The 20,077-nt window shown below is 37.5% G+C and overlaps 1 protein-coding gene across 1 annotated transcript; it reads left to right on the forward strand.

Moving 5' to 3' along the window:
• The first annotated feature begins 75 nt into the window (after positions 1 to 75).
• RAB11A (RAB11A, member RAS oncogene family) lies at positions 76 to 20,016 on the forward strand. The gene is made up of 5 exons (XM_028505944.1): positions 76 to 254; positions 8,773 to 8,968; positions 9,209 to 9,402; positions 10,358 to 10,438; positions 18,300 to 20,016. The coding sequence occupies exons 1-5, from the start codon at positions 215 to 217 to the stop codon at positions 18,437 to 18,439; spliced, it is 651 nt and encodes a 216-aa protein (XP_028361745.1). The 5' UTR covers positions 76 to 214; the 3' UTR covers positions 18,440 to 20,016.
• Positions 20,017 to 20,077: the final 61 nt, after the last annotated feature.

Raw genomic sequence — 20,077 nt, forward strand, 5'->3', positions numbered from 1 at the left:
AGACCACTCCTCTGGGGCTCAGGGGCGGGGGCACCACCTCCCCGGAAGTACTTCCCCTTCGGAGCTGCAGCCCGCCGGAAGTGGCGTAGGGCGGGGAGGGGTTCTTCACCCGGTCCGGCAGCTGAAGCTCGGCGCTCGGGTTACCCCTGCAGCGACGCCCCCTGGTCCCACCGATACCACTGCTGCTCCCGCCCCTTCACTCCTCGGCCGCGCAATGGGCACCCGAGACGACGAGTACGACTACCTCTTCAAAGGTGAGGTCACGGGCTCTCCTGCTCTCCACCGAGTCCTGTTCGGGGGCCCGGGACACTCCCCGGGGCCCTCGTCGGGCTACCCCTGTACTGAAACCGGTCTTAGCCTTTCCCTCTCTGTGTGGCTCGTCCTGCGGTATTTCAGCTCGGCCCCTTTTTCTCCCCTTACAAAGGCGGGGAGCCCTGGCCGCACACGGGTCTCTTAGAGAGCTCCTTGTAGGCCCTTAAGAGCCCCTCACCAAGTGTCCTTACGGCGGACTGCCTTCTCCCAAATCGTCTTCCTTTCCCGGGTTTCAGGGCCCCTTCAGAAGGGTCGCCCCTCCCACCATCTAGCTTTCGGATTTAGCGCCCCCTCCCCCTCAGTGTGCACCCTGCCAGGGCTCACTCCCCTTCCTGCACCCCTGCGACCCGCCCTTCGCTTCGCTCCTCACCTTGCCTAGAGCTGACTATCAGTACAAGTCTTTCTTATCTGCCCCCTTTCCCGGGCGAGCCGCTCCTCTGCTTCCCCTCAGTCCCTCCCTCCCCTCGGACACACAGCCCTCATGGCCATCTTCTTCCATCCCGGCACCAGGCCCTCGTTAAAATCTGAGCGGGCCAGCGGCCCCCACCCGCCCCACAGTTATCGCCGTCAGTAACCTCGCACTGTCCCCGGGATTGGTAGCGCTTTCTCTACTTTCTCTCCCCAAATAGTTTCGAGCTCTCCCAGGTCTTCTCTGCGACCCCACGGGAGGGGGGGGTGGAATGTTGGGCAAGAGGGATTGTCCGTCCCCCGCGCACGCACTTGTCGCAGTGACCCGGCAGACTGATGTGATTTCCCACCTAGCCTTTTATCTCCTACTCTCCCTGCGCAGCGGCCACCAGCCCGGGATAACTCTTGACTCAGCTCGCGAGAAGGGGTTGCGGATGGGTGTTGGCTGTTATCCTTGCCAGACCTGAAGGCCCAGTTCCAGAGCAGGAAAGGTTGTGCGCTGCACAAATACTAGCTTGCTTTATCACTATGGACTGGTTGCTTCCTGCCGCAGCACTGGGAGGATCCAACCTTTGAGTGTTTTTAGAACAGGAAGAGAAGAGTCCTAGTTGGCTGCATACCTTTCCCTAAAGGTGGGGGGCGGGGAGAAGTTATGTGCTCTTTGGTCAAATATTAGACGGAATGCCCTAGGACAAAACACTGGAAGGTGGGGAGTGGGTAGAAAGAATTGCTTATTGGTTAGTCCGGAAAGAATCCAAAGATAAAGGGTACAGTTTTCAATGAGAAGAGAGTACAAGTAAATGCTTTTTTGTTCAGTGAATGTGTTCTCACTCTGATGCCCTTTTCATTGCTCCTGAATTAGGAGGGCAGCCATCAGTGATATGTTGAACAAAGATCACTACCAGGGAGGAAGAAGCCATTGCTATTAAAGCTTTACAGCGGAGGGTGGAGTTTTTCAAAAAGAGTGTTAAGCATAGTGACAGTTTCCGACTTTGCCATTGGGTGCTAAGAATGATTGACCACATGAAGCAGGTAACGTTTTGCTTTACTAATACTTTGCCAATCTGGGCATACTAGTTGGTGATAATCTCATCACCACTTACTCTTCTGGGCCAGAATGTTCTATTATATGGGCAGAATACCTTCATTATACACCCCCAATCCCAATGGGGAAAGTCATTGATGAGAAGAGGGTACTTAATGCATTTTACATGTTTGCTGGTCATTTGAGGTCAAGTGAGGTCACTTAAAGTGAGACCTTGGAGACTGGGGTTTAACTATTAAAGGGAGATTTTTTATTTTTAAATAAGGTGCGGTGGCAGTGGGTAGCTAGCTACCTTTGAAGTAATGAATTTAGAACAAGGTAGCGATTTTCAACCCTATTCATCTCATGGCACATGTAAACTAATTACTAAATTCTGCAGCACACCAAAAAAAATGTTTTCTGCCAATCTGACAAAAAATATATATAATTTTGATTCATTCATGCTGGACAGCTGTTGTGTTGGCTGTTGTCATTTTTAATTTAACAATCTAAGGGAAAAGAGGTTGGTGCTCATGACTAAATAGTCAGATATTGCAAGTTTTAAAAACTCCTGCGACACACCGGTTGAAAATTGCCAAGATAGACTGCCAATATTTCTCCACTAAGAATATTTTCCTTGATTGGCAAGAGGAGCTTTTTAATGTAATTTTGAGATTAGAACATCCTATTAATGATTGAGAGCATAGGTCTTTGTAATCACTGAGGCCCGATTCAAATCCTGTCTCAGGTCTTTAAATTTGTTTTGTGACCTTGAGAAAGTTAACTTTTTGAATTCCAGTTCCCTCATTATAAAAAGAAAATAATACGTATCTTGCAGGACTATTGTGAAAATTAAATGGGACTGGTTGTAAAATTTTATTTTCTGTGAGGACTCAATAAATGGTAACAGTGTGAAAGAAGTTATTATGGTGTTGTCAGTTTTGTTTACTTATTTATTGACTGATTAATTTTAGAGAGAGAGAGAGAGAAGAGGGAATGGGTAGCGGGAGACATCGGTTTGTTTCCCTTACTTATCATTGGTTACTGTTGTATGGACCCAGACTGGGGGGGTCGAACCTGTAACCTTGTGGGGATGGTGCTCTAACCATCTGATCTATCCTGCCAGGGTTTGTCAGGTTTTTTTAACCATAAATCTTTATAAATATAAGAGCATTTAAGTATTAATAAGGAAATTAGGAACTTCTAAAGTACTTTGTTTCCATGGATTATGGTTTCTTTTGTTGTACATTTTGCTGTTTAAGGTAGGGTGTTTAAAATATTGTGCTGAGGATTTCCACTTTTTTAAAGCTCTTACAGGATATGAGTCATTTTTTTTTTTTACTTCAGTGCTGTTTATTTAGCCAAATTCTTATCTATGCAATTACACTAATTGAAAATGAAGTAACAATAATTTCATTTTAAAATGCTTTTATTCTATAGATGAGATGAGCTGCAGCTCCTTACTTGGAAGAAGGCTTACCTAGCAGTCTTTAATAGTTGAGGGAATTGGAAGTTACTTTGTAACTCTAACCAGTTAAAAATGAAGAGAGATTTTGATTATAGGATGGAGTGGTCTAAATGGGAATACAGTGTGGGCAGCACTGGATATTTATTCTAAATTATGTAATTGTTCTTGAACATTAATTTTCAGTTAAATTTAACATTGAGATTTTTGGTGGGGGATTAACTTTATTTTTAACAAATTTACTTTTTGCCCTGGCTGGTGTGGCTCAGTTGGTTGGAGTGTCATCCAGTAAACCAAAGGGTTGTGGGTTCAAGTTCTGGTTGGGGCGTGTTTCTGGGTTGCAGGTTTGGTCCTGGTTAGAGTGCATAGGAGAAGCAATCAATTGATGTTTCTCTCTCACATTGATATTTCTCTCCCCGCCTTTCCTTCTCTCTAAAGTCAATGAGCATGTTCTTGGGTGAGAATTAAAACAAAACCTTGACTTTTTAAATATTTTAATTCTACAAGTATGTACCCACACACAGTGGTTAAGGCCCCGTGGAACACAGTCAATCATGGTTCCTATTTACAAGTATTTTGGTAGACACCAACGAATCAGCCACGTTTTCTGAAAATACTTAGATACTTAGTCTACGCCATTTTCTTTTGAATCTCATTGAAGGTCAGTAGTAATAAACTATCAGCTGATTGTCCATGGAAATGATATATGAACTTTGCTGTCTTGCATCTTGGCAGTTTTTCTTCCATAACTTTTGCTTGAGCAACTCAGATTCTGCTGAGTCTGGAAAAACATATCTGGACTTCAGCCTTATTTTGAATGCATTTTATTTTAAAGAATCTTTTGGTGAGATACTATGAATATACAGGGTGGGGCAAAAGTAGGTTTATAGTTGTTCGAATGGAAAATAGTACAATAATTAATAATAACACAAGAAAACTGTAAACCTACTTTTGCCCCATCCTGTAGTTGAAAGAGTAGAAAGATCTCCATACTTATTTGTAAAAACCAGTATGAAGATCATCAATTATTCCTTCAGGTAATAACTTACAGGTCTGATGTGCTACAATTGATTGATTTGTCGGTGTAAGTTTTAATCTAGTATTTTAGTTTGCAAGGGAGTATATAAAACTAAATGTGGTTGAATAGGTGCAAATTTTAAATAATAGGTAATATGTATATTCTGTTTTAATGGCATTTAACAGCCTAATATTTAATATATATTGAACCAAGTTTAGTATCAGGGATTAGAGGTGATACTTAAAATTTAGCAGATAAGGTTAGTGGTAATAAAAACTATCAGGATATTTTAGAAATGCTGTAGCTGTTTCATGTATAGATGCTGTTATTTATGTTTACATGTTTTATATAGATGGCTATAATTATAAAATGTTTAGAGTACTTTTAACCTAACATACTAGTTCTGGAAAACAGAAAAGTCACTGCAAATTTCTTTCTTGAACTGTAGGATGTGATCATATAGTTTGACATATTTTTAAAATACAATGAAATATTATCATCTTAATGAGAAACTGATTAGAAATTTAAGTTTGAGCCCATGAAATTTGTTTTTTAATTATAGCCAGTAAATTCTCTTCTGTTGCTTAGGTAATTTATTCTAGTTATCTTTTCAGTGAGCTTAAATGTTTACTTCTTGGTTTGGTTTCTCATTTGGTAACTGAATAGAAGCAGCTTTCCTTATTGTGTCATTTCTCAGCATCATCTTGGCAACACTATTCTCTTTTTTAAAAAAAAATCCTCACCTGAAGATGTTTTACTGATTTGAGAGGGAAAGAGAGAAAGAAAGAAAGAAAGAAAGAAAAAAAACAGATTAGTTGCTTCCCATATGTGCCCTGACTGGGGATCGAACCTGCAACCTTTTGGTAAACAGAATGATTAATTGAGTCATCTGGGCAGGTTGCAGCACTATTCTTAAAGAACTGTTATCTTCTGTTGTAATTTAAAAACCCTTTAACAAGTTGTTAGTTTTAGTTCTAGCAATCTTGTGTATGTCTAGTTGAGAAAACTATACTGTGTAAAGCTTTCATGAGTCTTGAATTATTTTCAGCTAAAGATGCTATTTTTTTATAATGTTAAAATTAATTGGTTATATTCAAGAGAGAAAAAATGCCCTCACCAACTTCACGATGGTTTAAAGATTTGAGAATGAGGAGACAGTGAAGATAATTATTAAAGTGAAGGCTGAAAGGCAAGAAACCAAAGGGCTAGAGTTTTTGTGGGAGGGAGAAGGTGTTCTTTTATTTTCTAAAGTTGTTGTCATTCTAGATGTCTTGCTCTTTGGCTCCTGAACTACTAATTGATATCTGAGTGTCTGTGAAATAGAAACAGTCAACTTTTTGGGTTTTTTCTTCTTGCCTATTCCCGTTTCAAGTGAGGCTTTTATACCTCAGTGCTAGTGAGGGGCCAGAAATGATTCAAACAATATTTCCTCAGCAAAACATTTTTTTCTTTTAATTTTAAAAATTTTAATAGTTGTTCAAGTACAGTTTTCTGCCCTTCACCCCCATCCCAGCCCTCCCCACCTTCCTCCTGTCTCCTCCCTTTCCCCCCTTGTTATTGTCCATGTGTCCTTTCTACTAGTTCCTTCAAACCCTTCCCCCCTTCCCCTGGAATTCCCTCCCCTTTCCCCTCTGGTCACTGTCAGCCCGTTCTCAATTTTAGTGTCTTCGGTTATATTTTGCTTGTTTGTTTGTTTTACTGATTAGATTCCTGTTAAAGGTGAGATCATATGGTATTAGTATTTCACTGCCTGGCTTATTTCACTTAGCATAATGCTTTCCAGCTCCATCCATGCTGTCTCAAAGGGTAGGAGCTCCATCTTTCTCTCTGCTGCATAGAATTCCATTGTGTAAATGTACCGTAGTTTTTTGATTCATTCATTTACTGATGGGCACCTAGGTTGCTTCCAGCACTTGGCTATTGTATGTTGTGCTGCTGTGAACAATGGGGTGTTCGTCTGCTGAAGCAGAACATTTGATCTCTTGCACTAAGAGGCAATAGTAAGTATCCTTTTAAGAGGGTTCAATTCTATAACTGAAACTGTGATTTGACCTCACATCCAGAGTGGTGGACCTTGGAATCTGAGACGTCAATCAACCTTTCTATAAAGTTGGAAGTATATGACAAGGTTTGTCTGGAAAAAGCCCAGTCATTATGAATAAATGGGAGTGATTTGTGAAACATCAGTGTAACCTGGCAGCCAAGGAGAGTGGACTAGAATACACTTGTGTGAAAGATAACATCACTGTACTCATTGGTGGGGGTGGTAGACGCTGTTGAGTGAGCATGTGTACTTTGTGGCTGTCACATTCAAAATGAGTGAGTAGAGCAACGAATCTACATCAAATTTTGTGTTACGCTTGAACATTCCTCTGTGGAAACTATTTAGGTGATTCAGAAGGTCACAGCTATGGGCAGCTGGTCATTGGCAGCTTCATCAGAACAGTGTTCTCACTCAAGCATCATGTCCCATGCAGAGATTTTGATGAAACATCAAATTGCCCAGGTGATTCAGCCCCCAGCTACAGGCCAGATTTGGCGCCGTGTGACTTCTGGCTTTTCCCAAAACTAAAATCACCTTTGAAAGAGAAGAGATTTCAGAACATTGATGAGATTCAGGAAGATATGATGGGGCAGCTGGTGGTGATTGGGAGAACTGTGTGAGGTTCCAAGTTTCCTGCTTTGAAGGGGACTGAGGCATCATTATCCTATTTACAGTGTTTCTTGTGTCTTGAATCTTCTTCAATAAATGTCTCTATTTTTCATAGTACATGGCTGGATACCTTCTGGACAGACCTTGTATTGTCTTTGAAGGATACTTTCATAACCTTAATATATTCTTCCTTAGTATCCAAATAAAAGCATTTATTATAATATCTGTGTTTGCCATGATACCTTTGCTACCTCTAATTGACTATATAGCTAGAAATAACTACTCACTGTGCTGCATGGAATCACTGCTCTCTGGATAATTTCTTGCTGAATCAGCTGATAGAGGAAACCAGAAAGAAACACATTTGATAATATCCTGCCTCCAATACTGTCTAGAGGCCAGCTTATATCTGCTCTTGTGGCAAGGAAGGAATGTATAATGCATTCTCTGCCCTCTAAGCAGAATGCAGCGAGCTCTCAGTTTTTACCTCCCTCCCCAATCCCCCCCAAATCCCAATTTCTTTAGTAAGGCATGGTCTTATTCTTAGATGTTGTTCTTACATGTTTGATTTTCTAGTCCTGGTGTCTATATCAGTGAGCTGGTAAGAAGTAACAAGAATTAGTAGTTCACAGTAGGAATAAATATAATATTTTCTGAAATATCTATAAAATTTTTACAAAGGAAAAAGGTGTTATGAAGCTTACATCCTGTAAATTGGTGAACTCATTTTGTTCTTTAAATTTAGATAGACATGATTTAAAATAAGTTAACTGCCTTATTTCCCAATTGTTTTCTAAATTCTTAAGGGTAAATATTGCCTTGGGTGAAAAAGAATCCTCATATGTTTAGTTAGTAAATAAGATGCCTTCTAATAGTAATTATAGAAAATAAATTCATCTAATCAAAACCTGTATTAAGGGCCTGGCTGGGTAGCTCAGGTGATTAGAGTGTCGCCCCTGATATGCCAAGGTTGTGGATTTGCTCCCCAGTCCATGCACATACAAGAAGCAACCAAGGAGTGCGTAAATAAGCAGAACAACAAATCCATGTCTGTCTGTTTGTCTCGGTCTCTCTGTCTCTCCCTCTCTCCCTGCTCCCTCTCCCTGCCTCCTTTCTCCCCTCCCTCACCCCCCTTTCTGTCTCTCTAAAATGAAGAGTTTTAAAAAAAATTCATGAAGTGGTAAGTGAAAGTATACATTTGCTGTTGGCTCAGAATTACTAGCTTTCTAAGGCCCCTGTTAAACTTAGTGGATGGAAGATTTGTTTTTGGAGGGGTTTCTACTTTCCTGCCAATCTGATAAATGCAGCTATTAAAGGGTCATTGTAGTTTCTGTGATCTGGGTGGCAAAGTTTATAAATCTGCTGCCTCATATGTTTAGTGTATTTCATTCTGCCTAGGTGTGAGTCCTAAGGTCAGACCCAGTCTTGGATGAAACTAAGTAGAACATAGTATTCACTTTTTTCTCTCTCTACCACCCACTGACAACATCCTTTGTTGCTTTCATGTCATACAAGTTAATATCACAAATTGTTCATTTGGCTTAGGATTTATCTTTCAAGTTACTCCCTTCTAAAGCAGCAATTTTCAACATTTTTCATCTCATGGCACACATAAACTATTTACTAAAATTCTGCAACACACCAAAAAAATACTGTTTTTTGCTGATCTGACCCCCCAAAAAGTATAATTTTGATTCATTCACACCAGAAAGCTACTGTTGTGTTGTCATTTTTAAATTTGACAGTCTAAAGGAAAAGAGGTTATTGCCCCTGACTAAATTAGTCAGGTATTGCATGTTTTAAAAATTCTCGTGGCACACTGCTTGAAAATCAGTGTTCTAAGGTAGTGTGTTTGTCTCATTCATCTGATATAAAGTTCTTTGTCTTTTCAGTTGTCCTTATCGGAGATTCAGGCGTTGGAAAGAGTAATCTCCTGTCTCGATTTACTCGAAATGAGTTTAATCTCGAAAGCAAGAGCACCATTGGAGTAGAGTTTGCAACAAGAAGCATCCAGGTTGATGGGAAAACAATAAAGGCACAGATATGGGACACAGCTGGGCAAGAGCGATATCGAGCTATAACATCAGCGTAAGTCTCAACAGTTTTTAAGTTCTGTGAAATAGGCTGCCATCAAGTGAATTAGCAGACTTTCGGTATTGGAAAAGTTACTGGGTCCCCCCCACTTTTCAGAAATATCCAGTATTAAGATTTTGAAATTTACTTACAAAGGTGTTTTTAAATATATATAAACCATATATTTAGTTCTTCCTGGTGTTCCCTTCCATTTTGTAGTTGTCTCCTAATAGTTACATGCACTTCTGTTTTCAGATACTATCGTGGAGCTGTAGGTGCCTTATTGGTTTATGACATTGCTAAACATCTCACCTATGAAAATGTAGAGCGATGGCTGAAAGAACTGAGAGATCATGCTGATAGTAACATTGTTATCATGCTTGTGGGCAATAAGAGTGATTTGCGTCATCTCAGGGCAGTTCCTACAGATGAAGCAAGAGCTTTTGCAGGTTAGTGATACGGATGTCATCTTACTCCGGTGATTCTATATTTCTTACTGTTATATCCTGCAGTTTTGACAATCCTTCCAATGAGGGTAATCAGTTACATTAATTTCAGAAGGGTAAACTTGAATACATAATGAATGCTCAGCAAGGATTGTTTTTAAAGTGCGTGATGGCTGCAGGGCTCTTTTGCTTAACTTTGAGTTATTAAAAAACTAGTATTTTGAGTTTTTGCTGCCAAAAATTGAATATAAGTGTTGTTTTCTCTTCTCTCCCCGAAAAGGGTGGGTGAAATCTATTCTTTGCTTCTGTTTCTTTTCCCATTATGTCTCTGTGATTTACCAAGGCTGTTCTGTGTGGGGGTCTGAAAAGCAGTAGCCCAGGGAGTGTCAAAGACCAATAGGCATTCAGCTGCTGAGGAGGTACAACTTTCTGTAGCTTTACCGAGGGCCCACCTATCTGTCTCTTCACACTGTTCTGGAGGGGCGTCCTGCCGGAGGGCAACATTGTCCATTCTTGACTAGTGAAGATGTGACCGTTTTTGTGCCATTTTCTCTAACAGTTCTTTAGTTTTCCAGGCAAGAAGCTTTGTTTCAGATAATACAGTTACAGAGTTCTAAGTGAATCACATACACCCTTTCTTATTCATGCTGTAGCTGTGTGGTTGGAGGACAGTAAGAGGTGGAAGTAGCTGCATATTTGATAAGTTTAGTACACTTTGAGTAGTGTGTTCATTCTGGTGGTACTATTTAGATATAGTACGTATTTTAATGAATCCAATAAAAATTTTTGGTTATTTTTAATCTACTAAAGTGTAAGCAGAGTGGTATCCATATTGCTCAAGAAGTTGGGGAGGTCTTAGGATTAAGGAAGGTCTTCTACTTTTTCCTTTAAGGCTTGAGTATATTATATCCCTTGTATTAAAATTTGACAAAAGTGAAGTTTTTGTGTCTCCCTACAGAAAAGAATGGTTTGTCATTCATTGAGACATCAGCTCTAGACTCTACAAATGTAGAAGCTGCTTTTCAGACAATTCTGACAGGTAAGACTTGCATTTTCATATTATACCAGTGGGAAATAAAAGTTTTAGGGAGGCTATTTATTTTTTCATTTTGAGAGAGACAGACAGTCAGACAGACAGACATTGATTTGTTGATCCACGTATTTATGCACTCATTGTTTGATTCTTTTACGTTTCCTGGCCAGGGATCGACCCACAATCTTGGTGTATCAGGACAATGCTCTAACCAACTGAGCTACCTGGCCAGGACCTAGGGAGGTAATTTAAACAAAATATTGGGAAAACAAACTATCTAAACTATCTAGCACAGTATCTAAGAATGACTGTCATTTGAGAGCTACTATAGCAAGAGCTATAAAATTAGTTACGATCATTGCTTGCTGAGCTTTAATCATCCTAATTCATTTGGTTTGCAGTGGGAAATACACTTTAAAATTGTTGACTTCTATTATTACCTCAATCCACGTAGTCTATAATTCATAAAATTCACGGTGACAAACACAAAGTAATGTTTAAATCTACTTTCTAAGATAAATATTGACATTTCAGCTATGGAAAGATGTAAATGTCTTGTTATAATTTAGTAGGGCAAATACATTCTAGGTTCTGATACGTTAAACAGCTAGGGAAAAATATGTTCTTAAAAATTAAAAAGAAAACCACAAAGTAAAATTCTCCCATGATATATTGTAGAAGAAGCAGGGTGTTCCCTGTGGAGAGAATCAGCCAGTGATTGCATATAGAAAAGTTTAACTTTAGTACAGTGGGAAAAGAACACAGTTCCCGCTGTTTTGGAAGGTAGATGAGCATACCAGTTCAGCCTCAGGATAAGAAGGCATTTTATTAGTGTTGACTCATATTTACCCAGACTTTATTAGAATAACCAGTTTTAATCTTAATCTTCTAATACTTTCATAGGTTGTTTTAAGTACTTTAAAATTTCATGTTACTTTTAAGAACTCGCTAGTCTTAATACATAGTATAGTCTTGTTCTAAAAAGTCTATATGGAGAAATGGTTAAGTAAATGAATTTCCAATATAATGTATCATAATTTTAATTTATTCTTTGTGTACTTATATTAGAGGTCAACAGACTTTAATTTCTAAATGTTGTTCTATTTTACTGTAAAAAAATGTAGGGAATTAAACCTAGGATTTAAGAGCATGGACTTGGAAGCCTGACTTGGGTTCTAGTCCTGGCTCCCCCACTTATTATTAGCTCTGTAATCTTAGGTAAGTACTTAAACTTTCTAGGCCTTAATTTTTTTGTCTGTTAAATTTAAATATGTATTGGGGAGTTCTGTTATTTTCCTTTTGGAAAGGGTCTGTATTTATAATAAAAACCTGTGATATGATTTGACTCAACTGTTATGTGTGACTGCAAAGTTTTTGTCTCTGTAGCCCACAGAATTGTCTGTCACTGAGACATCTGCTCTAAACTCCAGAATGAGTTCGTGCATGTAAAACGCTTAGCTATCCCTGGTACAGAGTGAACGTTTGATAAATTAGTAGCTAAATAGCGGTCCTGGCAAGAAAAAACTCGAATGAAGAAGAAACTAAATATTGGTAATTCACATACCTATTATAGTAACTGAAAGAACTGGTTCTGGGGTTGGATTAATAGCCTTTGGAACATAGTAGCTAGCTTTCACTTAGAATCTTCTGTCAAGTTTCATTGCAGAGTGTTTCAAACAAGTAAGATTTGGTTAAATATGCAATATGTCTGCAAATCCTACTTTTTTTTTCTTTATAACCACTTGTGTGGACTCTGTTGCATCAATATGTAGAGTACTACATTTAGATCCAGGAGTGGTAGCCTTTTTTACTTTTTATCACTTTGCTCCCACTCCCTCTGTAACTGTTTACTGAGCCTCCCTGGTCCTCCAATTCATAGTATCTTTGAATGAGCAAAAGTCATCTCGAAGGTCTGAGTCTCCTTTTTTTAGAAAGATTTTATTTATTTATATTTAGAGAGAGGCGAAGGGAGGGAGAAAGAGAGGGAGAGAAACATGTGTTGTTGTCTCTTGTGTGCCCCCTACTGGGGACCTATCCTTCAACCCAGGCATGTGCCCTGACTTGGAATTGAACCCTTTGATTTGGAGGCTGGCATTCAGTCCACTGAGCCACATCAGCCAGAGTTCATCTTGAAGGTCTGAGTCTCTTAAGTCCTCTAAAAATGTCACTTGCAAAACTTTTTAGTGAATCCTTGTTGTTGGGGTATTTTTTATGTTCCATCAGTCTCTGCTATAATTCTAGTTTATTTATTTAGATATTAAGTGAAGGTGAGATCAAGTCTTCCACCTGCTAATTATTGTATGCATCATTGGTAACATTGACTTCATGAGCTACTAAATAGACCTTATGAACTAAAAAATAAACAGTGATATGTACTTAAAAGTGAGCTGTTTTGTCCTTAAAGATGAAGAACATCTGTTTTTTTTTCTTACAATTCACTCTAGATTAAACTTTTGTTACTGCTTGAATAATGTTGCTTATAAACCAGCAAGACTTTAGCTTCACTTAGTACCATTTTTCCTCTCCATATTCACTATTTCCTCTCCATATTCACTATTTCCTCAGCTTCCTGCATAAATGTTAGTGTTGATCTGTGGGATCAGAGATCACTGCATATGGCAGCAGACATCTGTGCTGTTTTGCAAGTGTTAGGATGTTTAAACTTTTTTTTATACCAGTGGGAGTATTAGTGCATTAAAAAACACAGGAAAGAGAAAAATAACCTCATTGGGCTTAATTCACCCTAAATGTTAACAGTTTTAAGGGAGCATTTATAGCATTTACATTGTATTTTGATGTTGCCGTAAGAAGAAATAGCTTAATTTTTAAGATACAAAATTATGCATTGAGAATTTTATCTTACATTATTATTCCAAAGTTAATTGTGTTGCTTATTTTAGAATAGAGCCATGGCATTTTTGACATTCATGAATTTGATGGTAATTCTGTGACATAATTTTGCTGATAGTATTTTCAGGGTTAGTCAGCCAGTGCATGAGTGAGCCTGATAAGATTGCCTAGTCTCTGCTTTTCAGTGCAGTTTTGTTTTCTGTCATCCTCAAGTTCATTAAGGAATATTATTAATCTATTGTTTCCATAGTCTGTTTTTTTTCTCTTTGAATTTTGACAGTTATAGCTTTGAAAAGTTACAATAACTGTACAACTTGCAAATATCCTTAACCTATATTTCCCAAATGTTGATATTTTACCATATCCCCTTTATTATTTTTTCTACTTCTCCCTAAATACATATATTTTTTCTCTCCAAATATATACATGTTATATACCATTTTAAATGATAAACATGCTTCCCTTTATATCTAAGTACTTCTTATTGTGTATTTCCTAAAAATAGGGACTTTCTTTTTAATAACCATAGTACAGTTCTCAAAATCAGTTAGAGGGTAGCTCTAAACATCAGTGTCCAACTGCAGACCTTATTCAGATTTTGCCAGTTCCAGTTATTAGCAAATTAAGGCTGGAGTCAAACCACACACTGTATTCAGCTGTTGTATCTCTTTAGTTTCCGCTAATCTGGAACAGTTTGGTAGTCTTTTATTTATTGAAATTTTTTGAAGGATACAGGTTAGTTATCGTGTAATGTACTTCAATTTGGATTTTTGCCTACTGTTTCTTCATAATTACATTCTATGTATTTTCAGCGGGAACATCACAAAAAGTGTGCTCAGTGCACCGGAGCAAGAGGCTTGTGATACTGGCTTGTCTTATTCATTTATTCAGTACTGGTGATGTTAACTTTGATACTTTGGTTAAGGTGGTACTGCCAGTTTCTCCATGTAATTAGTAAGTCCAAGCCATCTTTTTAGTATGGAGACTAAATTCTTTTGTAGTTGAAAGAATTTTGAGTCACTTAGCATATTGACTTGAAAGTAGAGTGAAAGTTTTCAGGTATTACAGTAGTCTCCCCTTATCTGCGGTTTTACTTTCCTCAGTTTTAGTTTTCTGCAGTCAACTGTGGTCCAAAAATATTAAGTTCCAGAAGTAAACAATTCATAAGGTTTAAATCATGTGCCATTTTGAGTAGTGTGATGAAATCTCATGCCCTTCCCCTCCATCCTGCCCAGGATGGCAGCCCACCTTTGCCCTGCATTTCCTGCTGTTTACACTAGCCTGCCTGTTAGTCACTCTAGGTTAGGAGATGACTGTATAGCAGTGATTGTGTTCAAGTAACCCTGACCGCATTTTAGGCATCCACTGGGGGTGTTTTGATTATACCCCTGGCAGAATCTCTTCATTAGGTGTAGTAGCTTTGTTTTTGGCACGTGGCAACTTTTATTAAATACTTGTCAGTATATCAGATTGGAGCATTTTTTGACCTTTGAGAAACTTACGTGGTCAGCAATGGGTTTGAAGAAGACATAAAATTTTTTGACTGAGGTTGTAGTAGTGGAATAACTCAGGCTTCTATTTTCACAATTTTTGTAGGAACTGAAGAATTTTGGCTCTTTTTGTTTCCCAAATTCAAACAGTGGCATTTAATTTCCTTAGAATTTACTTTGCAACTTGACCCATACTTCCATTAAAGTAGAAATAGGTATATGTCGTTTTAAACTTAACTTTACCTGGTTATATTTAAAACTATCTTATATTTATTTTTTACTTCATATTTAGATCTACAGGAGATTCTTATATAGGAACGATAAAGTAGTATTCCTTTTCTTTCTGACCTTACATATTCTCTGGATGTCTTAAAAAGGGACTGCACAGGAATTGGCATATCATATACATTTAGTTCTAAAGGAAAACATGCCCTTGAAAAAGGAAAATATTTTCATCTGGTTTTAGCAAGTTACTAGTGCTGTTCCCTTCCCCCCACTTCAATAACCTTTTCTAACCAGGTACCAGCTAGAAAGGTACCTGCATCTTATTTTCTTACCCAAAGTTTCTTTTTTTTTTTTTTTTAGTTACATATCTAGCTACAATTAAGTAAATTAGTTGTGTAGCCTATTAGTGCCCATTGTACCTGAAAGAAAACTTTTCTCCTAATTGTCTGACCAATACTTTCCTATTTATTTATTACCTTCTTTATTATTTTTAGTAGCAGACAGACATTTTAGTGACTGTGGCTAATGTAGCAGTAATCCATTTCTACCAGATGGTTTGCAGCACTCATAGGCAGTTATACAACACTGCTCAAATTTCTTGCTTTGTAATGAGATCTCTTTAATTATTTAACTTTCTATGTTCTCAGAGAATTCTTCCTTTTCCTCCCTTTCAGTGTTTGCTTTTCATGTAAGAACTTGTAAAATATTTTTTTTTGTTCTGGTTCCCCTAACTTAATGTTTAATGCAACTTGCAGAGAAGTTGAAATTTGTAGAGGGTCACATTTAATCATTTGCACTTGAAAAAGAAGAGCTAGCCACCAGTTTGGAATTAGAGAGAAAACATAAAGAATAAAGAATGAATGGTGTAGTTTTACAGTAAGCTGATGATTGTCTTTATGCCTTAGCCACTAGCTTGATTGAATGACTGTCTTTTTTACCCTTGACACACTCCAGCCCCACCCTTTTTCAGTGAAAATCTAAATGAAGACTCCATACCCTTTGTTGGTCTTATTTTTAAAAATTCTGGTTAGTAGTCTTGATTGTAATCTCTTTTTTTCTCTCCATGGGTTTTAAGCTTTGAACCACTGTCAGCCTTCTCAAATACAAATTTTAGCACCATTCCTCCCCGCACCCCCACCCCCCAATTTAAAAGGGGCACACTAGCTGTCAGTGTTTCTGTTATTTTACACATTCAGTTTACATGTACAGCTTGCTGTTCAGCTTTAGGGAAATTAGTTTTTATTTTGGAGAAAGTGTGCTAAGCCAGCTTGTACATTTCTTTTTCTTTAACTTTTCATTATGGAATGTTTCCAACATACTAAAGGTAGGATAGTATCATGAACTCTGGTAGCTGTCAACCTTCAGCTTGTGGCTAACCTTTCTTCCACCTGATCCCTTTACCAGTATTTTGAATCAACTCCAGGGTTTTACATAATTTCATTTGTAAACACCTCATGATGTATATCTGAAAGAGTAAGACTTAAACCCATAACAACAAAATCACTTAAAAATTGGCAGTAATTTCTACTTGTCATTTATTATTCAAACGATACTAATTTTTTTTCACTTAAAATTAGAATCCAGATGATGTTCATATTGCAGTTGGTTGACATGTTCTTAGAGCATTTTGCAAACACAATTTCACGTTCTTTTACCCTGTAACTTTGTGTTTTTTAAATTTTCAGGTAAACACCTTAGAGCCTTCATCTAGAATCATCAACTGGTCATATTTAGATTATTTCTCCATGTGTATATATACTTTCCTCCCCCCTTTGCTGAAATTTTGGAAGATAAATTGTAGACATTGTAGCACTTTACTACTAAATACTTAAGTATTTTCTCCTAAGAACAAGGCATGCTACATATACCATACACCATATCCAAGGAATTTATGTTTATACTGTATTAAAAATACGCAGTTTACATTCAGTTTTTCCCACATATACTAATAGTGTCCTTTTATAGGATTGGTTTTTACATTTTAAATCCAGGGTCTGGTCAGTTGCATTGATAGAATTGTTTTATATGTGTGGTATCAAATAGAGTAGCCACTGGTAACAGGCTATTATTGAGTACTTGAAATATAGCTAGTGAACTGACAAATTGGGTTTTAAATTTTATTTAGTTAATTTAAGTAAATTTAAATACATTTAGTTAATCAGTTTAGTAGGTGGCTATTGCATTGAATAGTACAGATGTAGAATATTTATCCCTATTTTTCAAATGTAATTTATGACAACCTTTTTGAAGTCTTGGCAGATTGTCTTGTAGAATGTCCCTCAGTGTGAATTTATCTAATTGTTTCCCCATGATACGCTCCTTTTAAATATTTTTGGCAGAAATACATAGGTGTCCTTTGTGGAAATACATTGTATCTGTCATAGTACACCATAATAGGCCTATGTCAATTTGCCCCATTTTTAGAATTCACTTACCTTTTGAGGATATTTGGGGTGGGGGTAGCACTGAGAGAACAAAGGTAAATGAGATACGTAATCTAGTCAGAGGGAACTACTGTTCAGTAATGCAATATAAGACCAAATAAAATGTGCTTGAGATACTTGCTGTAGAGAATTTAGTAACATTTATTCATGTAGTTAGTTCCTTATCAAATGCCTACTATCTGCTGTATGCTGGAGATATATAGCAATGAATAAGGTAGACACAGTTTTGTTTAATATGAAGTGGAAGGAGTCAACACTAAACAGTTTTGGTAAGCCACATAAAATCTTAAGTTGCCTGTTTTAAATAATTATTTAATTACAGTTTAACCTTAGTTTAGGAGGCACCGATGAACATTTTTTCCCTCCTTTTCCGAGAGTCCTTTGGGATTTTGGAATGTTTATGAAGTTGGGCTTTTCTCTCTGCAGCCAAAAACAATACCTTACTGTGCCTGATGGTGCAAATTTACTTTTATTTTTCAGTGGTACAATGTCAGTGTATATAGAGTTGTTTTTTTTTTTTTTTTTGTAAGGGTACAATGAAAATACTCTCATGGTTTAATTTGAGTCTAAGCCTATAAACTATGAAATCTCTTTAAACAAAGATTTATTAATTGGCAAAACTCTCTCTCTGAAATGGAAAACCTTTGTTTCTCTTCTTAACCTAAGGGGATTTATTAAAATAATGGGTTGACTCTAATCACTGGCTGTTTGAAAATAAAACTTTAAATTTATAATTCTATGTTCACCTTATTTGCAGTTTTTCCTGCAGATGTATCTTCTTCCTCTATGTATCTTTTATGTGAACTATTGATGGACCTATAACACTGGGTATTGCTGTTTCTTTTTTTTTTCACTCAGAGATATACCGCATTGTTTCCCAGAAGCAAATGTCAGACAGACGTGAAAATGACATGTCTCCAAGCAACAATGTGGTTCCTATTCATGTTCCACCAACCACTGAAAATAAGCCAAAGGTGCAGTGCTGTCAGAACATATAAGGCGTTTCTCTTCTCTCCTAGAAGGCTGTGTATAGTCCATTTCCCAGGTCTGAGATTTAAATATATTTGTAATTCTTGTGGTCACTTTTGTGTTTTATTACTTCCTTATACTTAACGAATGTTCCATGTTTTAAGTCTTTTGATTTCAGCTTTATAAAATCATCCGTTTGTCCCGAATGACTGCAGCTTTTTTCATGCTATGGCTTCACTAGCCTTAGTTTAATAAACTGAATGTTTGGATTCGTCAGTTATTGTTTACTTTTCATCATGGAAACCTGTCACTGTAGGACACAATAGAGCTTATCACTCGGAGCTCAGACCTGTTGGTCTTGATCAAATCAAATTAAGAAGACTCTAGAAATAAGCTATCATTTTGCCACAGAGCAGCTTATAATTCATACACTCTTCTCTTAGTGCAGTGTATATTTCCACAAATTGCCCTTTAAACATAGCAGGATTTTGAGAGCTTGAAAATTTTCCATTATTCTGGAATAATGACTTTCAAAAATGCCTTAATAGGGTTATGTAGTTCAGTAATTTTGGTTTTAATTTTTGTAAGCATCAAAGGTGATTTGAGAGGGCACTTTTTTGCTGGATGAGAATGACCTTAATAAACACAGAAGACTGCATTGTGGTTTCAGCTGTGGTATGGACAGGGGTCACGTGTTAGTGCCGCCTGGCAGGCCGGGAACTGGAGAGACTGGTGGAATTCCATCTGAGGTGCCTCTGTCGCGATGATCAGGCAGCCTGAGTTTAATGATGTCATTTAATTTATCTAATTTCCCAGCAGTAGATTATGTGGCATTTTATTGCTCAGGCAATAACTGGTTTTAATGCTCTTATATCAAATTGTGAGGTGTTAATTTTGTCTCAAAACCGTCCATTAATTGAAATGTAACCCAGTTTTGTCTCCATATTCACCAGCAGGCATGGATAATTATGTTAATGATGCTGATGTTTGAGTTTTGCAGTACATTGTGGGATATAGTTCAGTTAAGTATCTGGTTTCAGTATGTCAAAAAGAATACAGTGAGAGGTTAATTTCTGCTCAAGTGGTATCACTTAAAGGCATGTATTCTTTTAGTACTTAAGATGAAATAGTACTTTGAGTTTAAATAGAATGCATTTAGGCCATTATACAGACTTTCCACTACATTATTGAAATAAGTGGAGCAACTAGTTTCTCATTCAGAAATGTGCACACTAATACTTAGTTTTACTTTCTTGTGGATAATATTAAGCATTTACTCTGCAGTGTTCTGAAAGTTGTGTCAACTGAAGTGATACTATTCAGGGTGGTGGACTGTCCCCAAAACATATATGTGTGGGATTGCGTAGATTACTATGTTTCATAGTTAATCTCCTGTCTTTGCGATGCTCATGACGTGTGGGGTGCACCGAAGGCATTGCTGTGGTTGGTAGTTTCGGTTTTCTTATGCATTTTAGTGTATTGGTATGAAGATTATTATCTATTTGTAAATCACTACTTTGTATTTTATGCATGCTCTGTAACTTTTTATTTTAGTTACTGATTTGGAATATATTCACATTCTAATAAACAGTTATAGGGGACTGTTCTTCATGTTGTCAGATTCCATTTTCCCTTTGCTTTGGATGTAGCCACGGAATACTGGATTT

The sequence above is a fragment of the Phyllostomus discolor genome, chromosome 1 (assembly GCF_004126475.2).
Source record: "Phyllostomus discolor isolate MPI-MPIP mPhyDis1 chromosome 1, mPhyDis1.pri.v3, whole genome shotgun sequence".
Lineage (NCBI taxonomy): Eukaryota > Metazoa > Chordata > Mammalia > Chiroptera > Phyllostomidae > Phyllostomus > Phyllostomus discolor.